Here is a 15,429-nt window from a genome sequence, read left to right as displayed (position 1 = left end):
GGCGGGGAAATCGAGATTCGAAGAGACCGAGCGATATTATATGCCTTGGAAGTAGCAGGGCTGGGGGCTCGGGGTAAGAGCCATTGCTCGGAAGCTGCAAGCTGCTCAGCTCTGGGACTGCCACCGAGTGGATGGAGAGCTGAGGCAAAGATGGAGAAATGGTCACTGACCTGCCCCAAATTCTTGGACTGCCACATGCAGAGGGCTCTGAGCCTGAGGCTGAGCCAGGCACATTCTCGGGGTGGACGCTGTGACACTTGGGTGTTTTTGCAATGTTCCTGGTGTCTCTTTTCTGGGATGATGTTCAAGATCACTGTGAGAAGACACACGTGTGTCATTGAGTAAGATGGATAGTTTTTAAGACATTCTGTCAGAGGAGGAGGCTCCATCCAGGGACGAGGAGGGCACTGGCGTTGGCACTGAGGTAGAGACGTTCCCCACATCTGAGTCCTCGAAGCCTCTGTCAAGCCTCTGCCATCGTGTCAGCCAGAGATCTCCCATCAAGGTAGTTCTTTTCTCTCCTTGAACCACGTCAGGTGGGAGACTGCCCGCAGCTGCCTCACGTCTGTTAGGGCTCCAGGGATGTGAAGGCTGAGTGGCAGTAGGCATCGTTTTCCCCAGGTGGCCCCTCTGCTGACTCCACAGGTGTGCCGAGGTGACAGGTGTGCTGTTGGCTCTGGAGAAGGAATGGCAGCAGCATGAGTGACGATGGCGGAAGACAGGTTCCAAGAAGGGTGAAGCCACTCCCTGAAGAAACACAAAGCCTGCGGCATTCTCAGTGCTGTGGGTTGAGGCTTATTCTTAGCATCTGGTCTGTTTGTCTTGGGTTTTTCCTGGAACTGGAGGTGAGGAACCCGTAAGCCATATGGCCACAGTGTTTCTCTTTCCTGGAGCGGAATTACTTCCTGACGGGTGGGGCCCCTTGCCAGGCTGCCTCGGGCAGGGCAGTGTGAACCCAAGGGAAGTGCCCAACGGTAAGGATGGCCTTGAGCAGAACATTCACCCCCACACAGGCAGCAGACAGCCTGGAAGGCGCGCAGACGCTGAACCCCGGCCCGGAAGGCGCGCAGACGCTGAACCCCGGCCCGGAAGGCGCGCAGACGCAGAACCCCGGCCCGGAAGGCGCGCAGACGCAGAACCCCGGCCCGGAAGGCGCGCAGACGCTGAACCCCGGCCCGGAAGGCGCGCAGACGCAGAACCCCGGCCCGGAAGGCGCGCAGACGCTGAACCCCGGCCCGGAAGGCGCGCAGACGCAGAACCCCGGCCCGGAAGGCGCGCAGACGCTGAACCCCGGCCCGGAAGGCGCGCAGACGCTGAACCCCGGCCCCACCGCCTTTGACGGGGAGCTAATGCTATTTGTGTATCAGCCCCAGAATCGACTGTGACCAGCGTTGTGTCCACTGGGTATTTTCCTTAGGATTCAAGATGAGGAAAGACAGTAACTCAAGATGCCCTTGGAATAACTGACCTCTTGTGATCTCCAGCGCCTGAAACGAGACCTGGCATACAGCAATGCCTTCATAAACATCTGTGGAATACAGGAGCCCCTGCGTCCCAGGCCCTGTGGCCTTTGTTGCCTTCAGCCGAGGCTGGAGAGAGGGCGACGTTGCCTGTTTCTTTATCGTTGTCTTTTTTTTTTTTGAGATGGAGTCTTGCTCTGTCGCCCAGACAGGAGTGCAGTGGGGTGATCTCAGCTCACTGTAACCTCCGCCTCCCAGGTTCAAGTCCCTTCACAGTGGACTCCAAGGCAAGAACTTTATCGGTTCTTTCCAACGATCCCCACCGAAGTCACACCCCAACCCACGCCTGTCACCAGGCATTTCTTCACCATGGATCCCACCACCGGTCATTTGACCTCACTTCTGTCAGCGTCTGTTGTGGCAGCACCTGGCCACCCTGGTGATCGCCGCAGAAGCTTCAGCACCAAACCTAGAAGCACCAAAATCCGGCTGTGAGCACAGCACACCGGCCCAGCTCAACTCTCTTTTCCCCAACACCTCCTTCTCAGAGGTGCCATCTCCAGTCTCCACCATCTTGGTGTTGCCACCCATCTCTCCTGGCTCCCACCGGGGCAGGCACATCCTCTTAGCGTAGGTCTGTCCTCAGGAGCCTAGTTACCCCTCCACAGTGGTTAGCTTTGGGCTGTCTTGGTGTGGTGGCGTGTGCCTGTGATCCCAGTTGGAATCAAGCGATTCTCCTGCCTCAGCCTCCTAAATAGCTGGGATTACAGGTGCCCACCACCATCCCCTGCTAATTTTTGTATTTTTAGTAGAGACAGGGTTTTGCCATGTTGGCCAGGCTGGTCTCGAACTCCTGGCCTCAAGTGATCCACCCACTTCAGCTTCCCAGAGTGCTGGGATGACAGGCATGAGCCACCGTGCCCGGCCTTGTCTGTCATTTTAATTACTCAAAATCCATAATCTGGGCCAGGCGCAGTGGCTTACACTGGTAATCCCAGCACTTTGGGAGGCCAAGGTAAGCAGATCATTTGAGGTCAGGAGTTCGAGACTAGCCTGACCAACATGGCAAAACCCCATTTCTACTAAAAATACAAAAATCAGCAGAGCATGGTGGCGTGTGTCTGTAATCCCAGCTACTCCAGAGGCTGAGGCACGAGAATCTCTTGAACCCTGGAGGCGGAGGTTGCAGTGAGCCGAGATCACGCCACTGCACTCCAGCCTGGGTGACCCAGTGAGACTCTGTCTCAAAAATATAAATAAATAAAATAATATAAAATTCATAATCTATTCCACAGCTTGCAAAGCCCTGTGCGATCTAACACTTGCCTTCTCTTTCAAGTCCTCCAAGGGGCCAAGCTCTTTCCCGCCTCTCCATGAGCTCCGCCTCTGCCTGCTCAGGCCTGGCACTTTCTCCACCTGGCTGTCCTCAGCCTCAGGCCTCAGCTCCCCGCACAGCAGTTCCTCACAGGGGCCTTCCTGACTTCAGTCAGATGCAGCTCCCGTACTCTCTGGCCATTTGAAATGCAGCTCTCAGCACACCCTGTACTTTTCCACACTGCATTTACCACATGTGCAGTTGAGAACATTTCTGTAATTATTTGATATCTGTCTGCACCAAGATTTTGGTGCCAAGAGACTGGGCCATGTCTGTTTCACTCTTCACTGTGTGCATCCAGTGCTGTGTCCTAGAACAATGTCAGGAACTTAAGGCAGGTGTTTCCTAAATGGTTAATTAACAAATGAATGAATGAATAAATGAATGAATGAATGGCTGTCTCAGCAGGGTGTGTGAATGCTTCTGTTCTTCCCTCCATCGGTGGGCTGGGCTGGTTTGGAGATTGCCAAAAGGTTGTGCGCTGCAGTGAGTCAGGAGACCTGGGTTCTAGTCCCAGCTGCCTCACTTATGGGTTCTATGACCTTAACTTAAACAAGTCACTTAGAGAGCTTTGAAAAGCAGGAACTGTGACGTATTCATCTTCGTGTCCAGAGCAGCTGGCATGAGCAGAAATTCTGCAAGTGAATGAACAACTCCAAAGTCTAGGCTGTTTATTATTCCAAATTCCCCCAAAATCCACTGGCACCTGGACTTTTGGAACCTAAACTGCAACCTGGGCGGGGCAGCATCTCTACAGAGAGTCGATGTCCGCTGCGGTCCCTAAACACACACACACGGGGAGTGGAGCTGCCGGCAACACAGGCCAGTGCCCTTCCTCCAAGCAGGGCCACCATTGCAGGGCCTCATGTGCAACACAAATGCCCGTTTCCTGAGGCCTCTTCAGAGTCTCCAGGAAAAGGGTGAAAAGGCATTTAAACCTCTATGAAGTAGGGCCGGGCGCAGTAGCTCACGCCTATAATCCCAGCACTTTGGGAGCCGAGGCAAGCGAATCACTTGAGGTCAGGAGTTTGAGACCAGCCTGGCCAACATGGTGAAGCCCCATCTCTACTAAAAATACAAACATTAGCCGCTGTGGTGGTGTGCGTCTGCAATCCCAGCTACTCGGGAGGCTGAGGCAGGAGAATCTCTTGAATCCGGGAGGCAGAGGCTGCAGTGAGCTGATATCGCGCCACTGCACTCCAGCCTGGATAAGAGAGAAACTCTGTCTCAAAAAACAAACAAACAAACCCAAAAAACCAACAATAACACCAAAAACCATCTATGAAGAAACTGTCTATGAAGTGCCAACAGACTCACTTATTTTGACTCAATTTCTCAGAACATGCTGGGGCATGAACTTAGCCTAGTAGAAAGAAAGATGTATATTTAAGGTAAAAAGTTGAGAAACTGGGGGGAGAGAGAGCCTATAGGGTCTCTGTCCTGGCCTTCAGAGAAGTGGCTGTGTGAGCTACACGATGTGCATATTTTAAGCATTTAACAGCACGGCGAAATCAGAGAAAAGACACAGTAGCAAAACCACCAGTTGAGCATACAAAAGGCCAACCACTTCTTGTCCTCTCATTGCCTCTTGTCCTTGGCAATGAAGACACAAATCACTTGCGTGTCAAGCATTGCCAGGCCAGCCTCTGCCAGGCCAGCCTCTGCCTCCATGGCCAAGCCCAGAAACCAAGGGCATGGGGGGACTCACAGGCAGGGAGCGGTGAGACAGAGCCGTCCGCTGGAGCGAGCCCCTGCTCTAGGGCCATGGCCCTCAGGGTCCTTTCATGCAATAAGCCACATTGTGAATATACCAAGCCAGCCCTTGCAAACCCACAGGAAGCACAGGGTGGCGTTTTAGAGGCACGAGGATCCTTAGATGAAGGGATATGACCCTGGGCCGACACAAGTGTTCATGCCATTCTGGGTTCCATCACCCTCCTTCCCCCATCTTCCCAGGCCTCTCTCTCAAACACGTCTTTATGGCTTTTCTTTTTTTTTTCTTCTTTTTTTTTTTTTTAGACAGAGTCTTGCTCTGTCACCCAAGCTAGAGTGCAGTGCTGCCATTTCGGCTCAGTGCAACCTCTGCCTCCCAGGTTCAAGCGATTCTCCTGCCTCAGCCTCCCGAGTAGCTGGAATTACAGGTGCTCGCCACCACGCCCAGCAAAATTTTTTTTTTTTTTTTTTTTTTTTTTTTTTTTTTTTGAGATGGAGTCTTGCTCTGTCGCCCAGGCTGGAGTGCAGTGGCGCAATCTTGGCTCACTGCAAGCTCCGCCTCCCGGGTTCACGCCATTCTCCTGCCTCAGCCTCTCCGAGTAGCTGGGACTACAGGCGCCCGCCACCACGCCCGGCTAATTTTTTGTATTTTTAGTAGAGACGGGGTTTCACCGTGGTCTCGATCTCCTGACCTCGTGATCCGCCCGCCTCGGCCTCCCAAAGTGCTGGGATTACAAGCGTGAGCCACCGCGCCCGGCCAAATTTTTTTTTTTTAGTGGAGACGGGGTTGGCCAGGCTGGTCTTGAACTCGTGACCACAGGTGATCCACCCACCTGGGCCTCCGAAAGTGCTGGGATTACAGCGTAAGCCACCGCACCCGGCCCTATATGCGTTTTCTACTTTACACCAGATGCTGTCTCGTTTCATCCTCATGACAACCTTACGTAGTAACCCCTTCCCCTTGGGCTGTTTGCCGATGAAGAGCCTGAGACTCCAGAGCCAAAGGGTGTTGCCTGTGTTCCCCGGGCTGCCAAGGGCGTCGCTGACGCTGGACCTCTGAGTTTCAGCACCTGCTCTTCCCTGTGCACCTTGCTGGTCATTGGCCAAAATTTGGCTGATTTTCCTGGCAGGACCTCTTGTCCAGGGATCCTTTCCTTCTGAGTGTCCTGGAGCACAGCGGGGTTTCCCAGAGGGCCAGAGCGGTCTGTGGAGAGTTTTGGTGTCCTTGGTGGCAAGTTGAGGTGGCCTGTCCCAGACTGACAGACCAGGGGTTCTCTGAGGAGGGGCCCATAAAGACCCTTCCCTGCAGGGTGCGCTGCGGCCGGCGTCCCCTCCCCTGCCTGCCCTGCACTTGCTCCAGCCTGTCACCTCCCCGGGGTCACTGATAGTGCTGGAGACCAAGGCCTATTTCAACCCAGTTGCCTTTCCCTGTGGCGTGGAACAAGGACAGCCAGGCTTCCTTCTCAGTCGTTCCTGCCTGGGGCGACTGTAGACACCAAATTTCCATTTGTCCTTGTCTAGCCCACCTCTGTCTGCTGTGCCTTATCCTTTAACCCTTGAGAGCCAGGGCTGTTCCTTAAGGAAACCCTGGGATTTTCCTCTGACCTGGGGCTTCAGTGTGACCCAGCCTGGGTGAGGGTCCTGCCAGCAAGTGTGCAAACAGACCCTAGACTCGAATATAGGCAGGTCATCTGTAAGCCCCTCAGGGAGGTCATCTTTTTTTTTTTTTTTTGAGACGGAGTCTTGCTCTGTCGCCCAGGCTGTAGTGCAGTGGCGCGACCTCGGCTCACTGCAAGCTCCGCCTCCCGGGTTCACGCCATTCTCCTGCCTCAGCCTCTCCGAGTAGCTGGGACTACAGGCGCCCGCCACCACGCCCGGCTAATTTTTTTTTGTATTTTTAGTAGAGACGGGGTTTCATCGTGGTCTCGATCTCTTGACCTTGTGATCCGCCCTCCTCGGCCTCCCAAAGTGCTGGGATTACAAGCGTCAGCCACGCTCCGGGCTGGGAGGGTCATCTGTAAGCCCCTCAGGGAGGGTCATCTCTAAGCCCCCTCAGGAAGCCAAAAGGAACCGGCTGGCTGGCTGCCAGTCCTCCAGCAGCTGCCCTGTGGGGGTGGGGGCTGCCCGCCCACCCTTGGTGACTACTTTTCCTGCCAAGGCCCTGGTAGTGCCCGGTCAGATGTGTGGATGCCATCTCCCAGCCACTACCACCTCCTCTCCTGACCCAGCTCTGCTTGGTCCCTTAGCGACGCAAAGGACTCAGGGCTCCAGCACATGCCTAGCTTCTTCGGGTGGTCACGGAGACACCCTTGCACACCAACAGTCCTTCACTGCTCCTCCAGGCCATGCCCCCATGCTTTTTCATGCCCACCCAGGTCTTGCCCCTCTGGGCTCCTCTCTACAGACCCCACTTCCTGGCTCCACGTGGAGCTGAGTGTCCAGCTGGTACCCAATACATTTGGGGTCAGCTTTAAATCACAGATTTTGAAACTCAAGGACTTAGGCGTCAGGAGGTCCAGCATTCACCACTGCTTTTTACACAGGGGACCGGGGCCCTGGGGAGACACGGGGCAGGGCCTGGTCACAGGGGCCAGAACAGTTCATGGCAAAGACTTGGCACTGGGGTTACTAAATCCAAGCTCCCTCCCCGGCGCCCCAACCCCCAGCCTCGCTCTGGGACCCGTGATTCCCGTGGAGACCCCTTCAACCGTATCTGCAGGGCAAGGCCGTGTGGTGGCTCCTTCCGGCCTCCACATCCTCACAGTGGGATGAGCGCTCGAGCGGGGGTGTGTGGCCAGGGTGGGGGGGTGTGCTGGAGGGTAGGGAGGTGTAGGAAGGTGGTGGCAGTTCCCTTTGCCCTCAGCCAAGTCCTGAAACATTTCGAGGTGGAAGGTTCCACTTCACCAGCATGTTTTCTCTTGCAGCCTTTAAAGGGCATTCGCCTTCTGACTCACTCCCAGGAAGCTCCTCAAAAATTCGCCCAAGGGCCGGGCGCGGTGGCTCACGCTTGTAATCCCAGCACTTTGGGAGGCCGAGGCGGGCGGATCACGAGGTCAGGAGATCGAGACCACGGTGAAACCCCATCTCTACTAAAAATACAAAAAAAATTAGCCGGGCGTGGTGGTGGGCACCTGTAGTCCCAGCTACTCAGAGAGGCTGAGGCAGGAGAATGGTGTGAACCTGGGAGGCGAAGCTTGCAGTGAGCCGAGATCGCGCCACTGCACTCCAGCCTGGGCGACAGAGCGAGAGTGAGACTCCGTCTCAAAAAAAAAAAAAAAAATTCGCCCAAGAAATATTTTCCCTTGGCGAATGTTCCCAGCCTGCTGAGAGGCAGGGCAGGAGCTGAGACTCTAACCCCAGCCTGAACTCCGGACCCCTTACCCTCTCCTGGACCCCAGACTCTCCCCCCGAAGACTCAGACACCCAGAAATACAGAATGAAACTGGGTCCTGAAGCCAGACGGACAGCCTGGAAAGTGTGGGGAAGAGGACGGGGCCCCCGAGGGAACGTCTCCCACAGGCCTGGCATCCCTCCCTTCCCAGCTCTGTACACGGAGGAGGCCAAGGCCAATGACAGGGCTACGAGCCCCAGGCAAGGCCGTGACCCAAGTGGAGGCTTTTAAACCCAAGCTCAGAGGTAAGAAGCCCACCGCACCTCCCGGCCCTCTCCGCCCTGCCGCCTCCTCCGCACCGCCCTCCCGGCCGGCCTGCCTCTCTCCTCCTTGTCGCTTCCCTCGCTTGCTGCTGTCTCCTGATCTTCTCCTCTCTCCATTCCCAGGGTCCTCAGTTTGTCTGTCTCTCACCTGTCTCGTCCTCTCACCCTGCGGCTTTATAAGAGTTTTCTTCCTTCTCCATCACCCAGCTTTCCTGGCATCCCCTCTACCCCCGGCTCTGTACACAAGGGTGTACATCTTTCTCCTTGACTCTGTTCCTCTTGCTCTGGCTCTGCTGTCTTTCTCTCCGCGAGCCTGGGCTGTCACCGTGGGTCCTTGCAGACATCGTCGGCTGCTCTCTGGCCCTCTGTCCTCTTTTCTCTCTTCTCTCCAGCATTCTCCCTCTGTCTTTCCCCTCAGATCTTGTCCCGTATCTGCCAGTTCACGCCTCCTCTTCCCCACTTTTCTCCTCTTCTCATTTTTAATTTTATTTTATATTTATTTATTTATTTATGTATTTTGAGACAGAGTCTCGCTGTCTCTCCCAGGCTGGAGTGCAAGTGGCGTGATCTCAGCTCACTGCAACCTCCACCTCCTGAGTTCAAGTGATTCTCCTGCCTCAGCCTCCTGAGTAGCTGGAATTACAGGCACCTGCCACCACGCCCGGCTAATTTTTGTATATTTAGTAGAGATGGGGTTTCACCTTGTTGGCCAGGCTGGTGTCGAACTGCTGACCTCAGGTGATGGCCTGCCTCGGCCTCCCAAAGTGCTGGGATTACAGGCGTGAGCCACCGCGCCCGGCCTCCACTCTTCTTTCTCTCTCCCTCTTCTCTTCGTCTTCTTTCCCTCTCTGGGTCTCTCTCCACCTTCCCCCCAGGTTGCCCCATTCATCTCTTTCTCCTTTCTCTCTCCCTCTTTTTCTCTCTCTCTTCTCTTCCTCTTCGCTGTCTCCCTTTCCCCTATTCTCTCTCTCTCTCCCCCCGGACCTTTCTTTCTCTGACAGCTCCCACCTCCCCCAAGTGCTCCCTGCAGCCTGCCTCACTTGTTGTCTCCATCACTTACCCGTGACCACATGCGGAAGGAGGCAGAGACACAGGCAGCTCAGGGACACCCAGGGGGCCCTCCTCCAGCGTGCCCCCTTCATGCCTGCGGCAAAAGTCCCTCTGGCTCCCTGGGGAAGCTCCACGGCCCAGGAGCTGCAGTGAGGAGCAGACGTGAGCCCGTCGCCTCCGGCGGCTGGCCCGAACCAAGTGCGCTTCTCCGAAGGGGCCAGAGAACCAGGGAAGAGGACAAAAGAGGGCGGGGCCCCACGCTAATCACCCTTTTCTCTCCTCAGCCCCACCCCACTCCCCCACCAGGAAAGAAAACACCAATACACCCATTGCTCCGCTCCTCACCAGCCTGAGCTGAGTGGCAGGAGGGACGGGAGGGGACGGGGGATGGGAACAGGTCACACTGGAAATGGGTGGGCCACCCTCCTAGCTGGGTTCCTGGGCCCTCTCCTCCCTCCCCAGGGGCTGCCCCTGTCCCACCAGAGCTTTGGGCTGCTGGGAAGAATGGGGAAGAAAGGGCCCCAGACAGAGCGACCTTGGGGGTGTATGAATGGGGGAAAGAGTGAGATTTCAGCAGACCCCAGGGAATTGGGAAGCGGGGAACCATGTGGGTGAGGGGCAGGAACAGAAATGCACTGTATGCCATCTTTTGGAAAGGGGTGGTATGCTTAGAATATCTGCTCAGTGTAGACGCATGGCAGACCCAGGCACATGGCAGACCCCAGACGCATGGCAGACCCTCAGTGCAGACGCGTGGCAGACCCCAGACGCGTGGCAGACCCCAGACGCATGGCAGACCCTCAGTGCAGACGCATGGCAGACCCCAGACGCATGGCAGAACCTCAGTGCAGGTGCGTGGCAGACCCCAGATGCGTGGCAGACCCCATACGCATGGCAGACACCAGACGCATGGCAGACCCTCAGTGCAGACGCATGGCAGACCCCAGACACGTGGCAGACCGCAGACGCATGGCAGAACCTCAGTGCAGGTGCGTGGCAGACCCCAGATGCGTGGCAGACCCTCACCAAATGGTGGACTTCTTTCCAGGGTGCAGGGAGCCCGGGACAGTCTGGGAGACTGGCCTGAGGGAGCTGGCATGGGCAGTGGGTTGAAGGTGGAACCTGGGTAGGAGGGAGTGACAGTAACCTATGAGGAGGTGGAGCTGCTCCTGGAGACCTGGGGGCTCTGCTCACCTCAGTTCCACCTCTTGGAACTCACAGGCACAAGCGAAGAGGGACAGGGACCCCAAGCAGGTTGTGAAGGCGAAGAGGGCAATTGGTATAGCTCTCTGCAAAGGAAAACGGGGATACCTCCGCTCCCCTCTTTGCCACAGTGTGAATCTCCGCTTCTGATTCCTCGAGACTTGATTCCCAAATGTGGGGTGTCTGTGGGGTGACTGGTCCCAGAGCAGGGATCTTCAATGCTCAGGCACCGTGGGGCCCAGGACAAGGACTCAGGGTTTCTGCATTCCCAAGCAGAGCCAGCCTTGTCCAGCGAGGAGTAGGCAGCTGACACTGTGGTGCCATCTCTGAGGGTCATGGAGGCCCTGTGACCACTTGCTTCTAGAAGCTGAAAGTCCGTTCATGGCCCCAGGCCAAAGCCTGGGCCACGCCATAGTAATGCGGATACCGTGGGGAAGTGGCATGGTCCCCCAACAGTCCCTCCAGCTCTGGATGGGCGAGCCGATCCTGTTCTTTCCTGGAGGTAAGAAAATCATGAAGGTAAAGAGGGATGTGGAGCATCCTGTGGGCGCCTGGACAGGGCAGCAGGAGGGACATACTGAAGGGAATTTGCAGACACCAAGGCCCAGCTTGGCCTTCCTGATCATTTTGTGCTTTTTTTTTTTTTTTTTTGAGACGGAGTCTTGCTCTGTCGCCCAGGCTGGAGTGCAGTGGCACCATCTCAGCTCACTGCAAGCTCCGCCTCCCAGGTTCAAGCAATTCTCCTGCCTCGACCTCCCGGATAGCTGGGACTACAGGCGCCCGCCACCATGCCTGGCTAATTTTTTTGTATTTTTAGTAGAGACGGGAGTTCACCATGTTAGCCAGGATGGTCTCGATCTCCTGACCTCATGATCCGCCCACCTCAGCCTCCCAAAGTGCTGGGATTACAGGCGTGAGCCACGGCACCCGGCCCGTGGTCATTTTACTATGTCAGCTCTCACTCGTGGGTCCCCCCATTACCTTTCCACAGGTTTTGTTTGGTGACGCTTTCAGGACCACAGTTTTCCATCTCTAGAGGAGAAAGAAGCATCCAGGTGAGACCAAACTAAGAGCTGGACATCTTGTTGACCGAACACAGGTAGCTGACACTTTCCAATGCCAGGAAGGCCAGAGGTGCAGAGCACTCTCCGGAGGCTGCTGTGACGGCCCAGACTCCAGGAGGGCGTTACAAACCCGGGCTTAATCCCAGCTCTGCCACCGTGTCGCCCGACACAAAGTCACAGCCTCTTCGAGCTGTTTTCCTTGTTCATCTGTAAAATGGGGATAACACCTATCTGAAAGGTTGTAGGGTGGGGGTGAGCCTGTAGATGCTGAGGGGCTGCGGGAGTGTGAGGACACCTGTTGTGAGGACACCTGTTGTGAGGACAGCTGCTGTGAGGACACCTGTTGTGAGGACACCTGTTGTGAGGACAGCTGCTGTGAGGACACCTGTTGTGAGGACACCTGTTGTGAGGACAGCTGCTGTGAGGACACCTGTTGTGAGGACAGCTGCTGTGAGGACACCTGTTGTGAGGACACCTGTTGTGAGGACACCTGCTGTGAGGACACCTGTTGTGAGGACAGCTGCTGTGAGGACACCTGTTGTGAGGACAGCTGCTGTGAGGACACCTGTTGTGAGGACACCTGTTGTGAGGACACCTGCTGTGAGGACACCTGTTGTGAGGACAGCTGCTGTGAGGACACCTGCTGTGAGGACACCTGTTGTGAGGACAGCTGCTGTGAGGACACCTGCTGTGAGGACACCTGTTGTGAGGACACCTGTTGTGAGGACAGCTGCTGTGAGGACACCTGTTGTGAGGACACCTGCTGTGAGGACACCTGTTGTGAGGACACCTGTGGAGAAATGTGGCTCCTCCTTCCATCCAGCCATCATCCCTGGAGGGACACACAAACGAGGCAAGCCAGGATGCAGGAGGAGTCCGGAAGTGAATTTCCAGGCCCAGGTCTTTCCTGTGTCCCCTTTGACTCTTACAGGATCCTGATCAGGAGCGTGAGCTCCTGGAGAACTGGGCGTGCGCGCTCCTGTTCACCTCTTCCCTGCCTACGCCCGTTTCCCTTCTGCTTTCCAGCTCCCTTCAACATGCCCATTTTCCAGAGTTAGGATGCGTCTGGGTCTCTGTGATAAATGGCTCTGTCTTCATCTGGGTTGGGTCATGGGACACCCATTTGTCCTTCCTTCTCCCCTCCCAAGGCCTCTGATGGGGACAGAATGGGGTGAATGAGAGGGGACAAAATGAGTGGCTTCTCTAGTTCCTTGTGGCTGAAAAACCTCCTAGGCCACGTACTGCTGGGTGTGCATAGGGGCAGGAGTGTGAAGTCAGGTGTAAGTTAATGTTCCATGGGAGGCAGGAAGAGCTTAGTGTGGATGTGGGGTGTGAGTAAATTGGAGCAAGGATAAGATCGTGAGATTTTCCCAGACGTGGCTTGAATAGACAGCTGGGTTTGAGGCAGCAAAGCCAGGATCTCCAAGGGAGATTCCCCTTCTAAGCTACCCAAGTAGGAGTCCATAGTTTTTTGCATCCCCTAAAATTGCTTACCTTTATATCATTTATGCCTCGTGCTGTGAATAAAGTTCAATCTTGTCAGACTTAGGACAACTAGGCTGAGCTCGAGCAGGAAGCTGGATGTTATATTAAGTCTGATTTACCTACTCAGTCTGGACTAAAAGGGTGTGTGGATTCTCTAGTCAGCGACCCAGCATGAAACCGGTCACTAGAGTGCCAGGCCTGAGCCTGTCCCCACGGCCCCGTGAAGTACAAAGCGCTGCCGCACCTCTCATGTGAGCACGCTGAGGCTCCAGGAGACGGGCACGTGCGCCCATCTTCCCTGAGCCACGGGCCAGTTCAGGCCATCTAGGGAAACTGGAGCGTGCTAACTCCGCAGTTACAGCCTTCCGGGCCACACACTGTCCCGAAGCTGGAATTTGAGCTCTGTTCTGCCTGGCTCCAAAGCAAAAGAAGGGCAGTCACCTGGGCTGAGCGCCCACGACATCGTTATTCCAGGTCCTTTCCCGGTGGCAGGCGGAGATGGCCTTTCGGAGGGGCCTCGCTGTCCAGCTGCAAGGATAGTGGTTAGTGGACAGCCCCCAGCTGCTGGCCCCTGCAGGGTGGGCCTTGCTTTTATGCCGAGCTCATGCTCTTCTCCAGGTGACCCTGTGGCCGATGACTAAGCAAAGTGGCATCGCAGTGACCTCACCATTTCCACCCAAGACTTCTCCAACAAGCGGTCTGCCCCTCAGAGCACCCCATGAGCAGGAGCTTTGTGGCTGTGTCAGCTGTGCCACATCCTCCGGCCCGGCCCGGCCTCCTTCTCCTTACACAGGTGCCACATCCTCCGGCCCGGCCCGGCCTCCTTCTCCTTACACAGGTGCCACATCCTCCGGCCCGGCCCGGCCTCCTTCTCCTTACACAGGTGCCACATCCTCCGGCCCGGCCCGGCCTCCTTCTCCTTACACTGGTGCCACATCCTCCGGCCCGGCCCGGCCTCCTTCTCCTTACACAGGTGCCACTCCCCTATAGCCTTCACATTCCTTCCACCAGCTCAGCATTTGCTTCTGGGAGGACCCGACCCGAGACACTCACATAAAAGAGGATGCCCATTTACAGACGTGGAAGCTGGCCCTCCTAGCTGGGATTCAGACCCAGGTCAGCACGACTCCAAAACCTGTCCTCCTCTGCAGCTCCTTATTCCATGGTTCAGCAGGGAGGCGCGTGGGCTGGGGGCCCTGGCAGCTGCTGTAGGTGGTCCCTATCCGAGGCCATGGCGAAAGCAGGGAGGCAGGTGGGCTGTGGGGCCTGGCACCTGCTGTATGTGGTCCCTATCAGAGGCCATGGTGAAAGCAGGTAGGTGGGCAGGCTGTGGGGCCCCGGCACCTGCTGTATGTGGTCTCTATCCGAGGCCATGGAGAAAGCAGGGGCCCTGGTGCTAGGTCCACACAAAGGCCACTGTCGTTCTCTTGGGATTCAGTTACTCCTTTCTCTAAAAGTGCCAAGCGTTCTCACACCGATTAGCTCATTTCCCATCTCATCTCACCTCTGTATGGAGCGGGACATGATGCCTACGCATGCAACGTCTTCTTACGGGCATCCCCGTGAAGCAGGGCCACCCCGGGGCACAGGAGGGCCTAGAGGTCCAGGGATCTAAACTCATTCGGTTCACCCAGGCTTAAGGAGAAGAAAACCGAGGCAGGGAAGTCAGCGAGAGCACGAAGTCGATGACCCAGCCTCCGGGTCCCTGGGTTGGCCGCCTGTGTCCTTCGGTGGGGCTTCCCTTTGTAAAGCTTGAAAGAATAAGAGGATCTTAATGTAATTTTAAAACTGGAAGAGACCCTGGTGACCGTGTTGTCCGAAGTCCTCATTCTACCGCGGGGGAGGTGTGGGCCCAGAGAGAAGGGAGGTCCTCGTTGGCGCAGCCGGTGAGCGGCAGGTGCATCCCGGAGCCCGGGTTTCCGGCGCCCTCTCTGTCTTGCTGCCGAGTGTCCACGTCCGTTCGGTTGTCTTTGCACACTCCTGGCTCCCAGTTAGACCGCTGCTCCCAGGCGGAACCTCTGCCACAGGGGACACGTACATGCAGCCACCATGGGGACAAGGTGGGCCCACAAAGCTCTCCAACCGGGGTTCTGACAGAACGCCCAACCCAGGCCGAAAGCCATCTTTTAAAATAAAGTTTACTGCGTTTCTTTTTCCATTATAAAGTAATGCACACTCTCCACAGAGATATGAAAATACTTAAATGTAGAGAGAAGAAAAACATCATCAATGTTTCACCACCCAGGAACAACCCTACCAACGCGTTGAGAGAGTTCTGGCTTGTTCCTCATACATAGCTCATATCCATGGTTTAAATCTATCATATCCTAGATATAGTTCGATCTCCTCTTTACCACCTAACTTATTTATTTATTTATTTATTTTATTTATATTTATTTATTTATTTTGAGACACAGTCTCGCTC

The 15,429-nt window shown here is 55.8% G+C and overlaps 1 protein-coding gene across 50 annotated transcripts in view; it reads right to left on the bottom strand.

The window, feature by feature from the left end:
- The window catches only part of MUC4 (mucin 4, cell surface associated), a 57,449-nt gene extending 47,995 nt beyond the window's left edge, over positions 1 to 9,454 (bottom strand). For 48 of the 50 annotated variants that reach the window (XM_063622031.1, XM_063622021.1, XM_063622028.1 and 45 more), the window contains exon 1: positions 171 to 270. In XM_063622031.1, coding sequence (XP_063478101.1) covers positions 171 to 234 — 64 coding nt within the window. In that variant the 5' untranslated portion in view covers positions 235 to 270. Of the gene's footprint in view, positions 1 to 170; positions 271 to 9,262 lie in introns of those variants that run through there. The other 2 variants (XM_063622064.1, XM_063622065.1) reach the window with 2 other exon arrangements.
- Between the last annotated feature and the right edge of the window lie 5,975 nt (positions 9,455 to 15,429).

The sequence above is a fragment of the Symphalangus syndactylus genome, chromosome 17 (genome assembly GCF_028878055.3).
Source record: "Symphalangus syndactylus isolate Jambi chromosome 17, NHGRI_mSymSyn1-v2.1_pri, whole genome shotgun sequence".
Lineage (NCBI taxonomy): Eukaryota > Metazoa > Chordata > Mammalia > Primates > Hylobatidae > Symphalangus > Symphalangus syndactylus.
The sequence above is the reverse complement of the archived record's forward strand: the minus strand, read 5'-3'. Positions and strand labels throughout refer to the sequence as shown.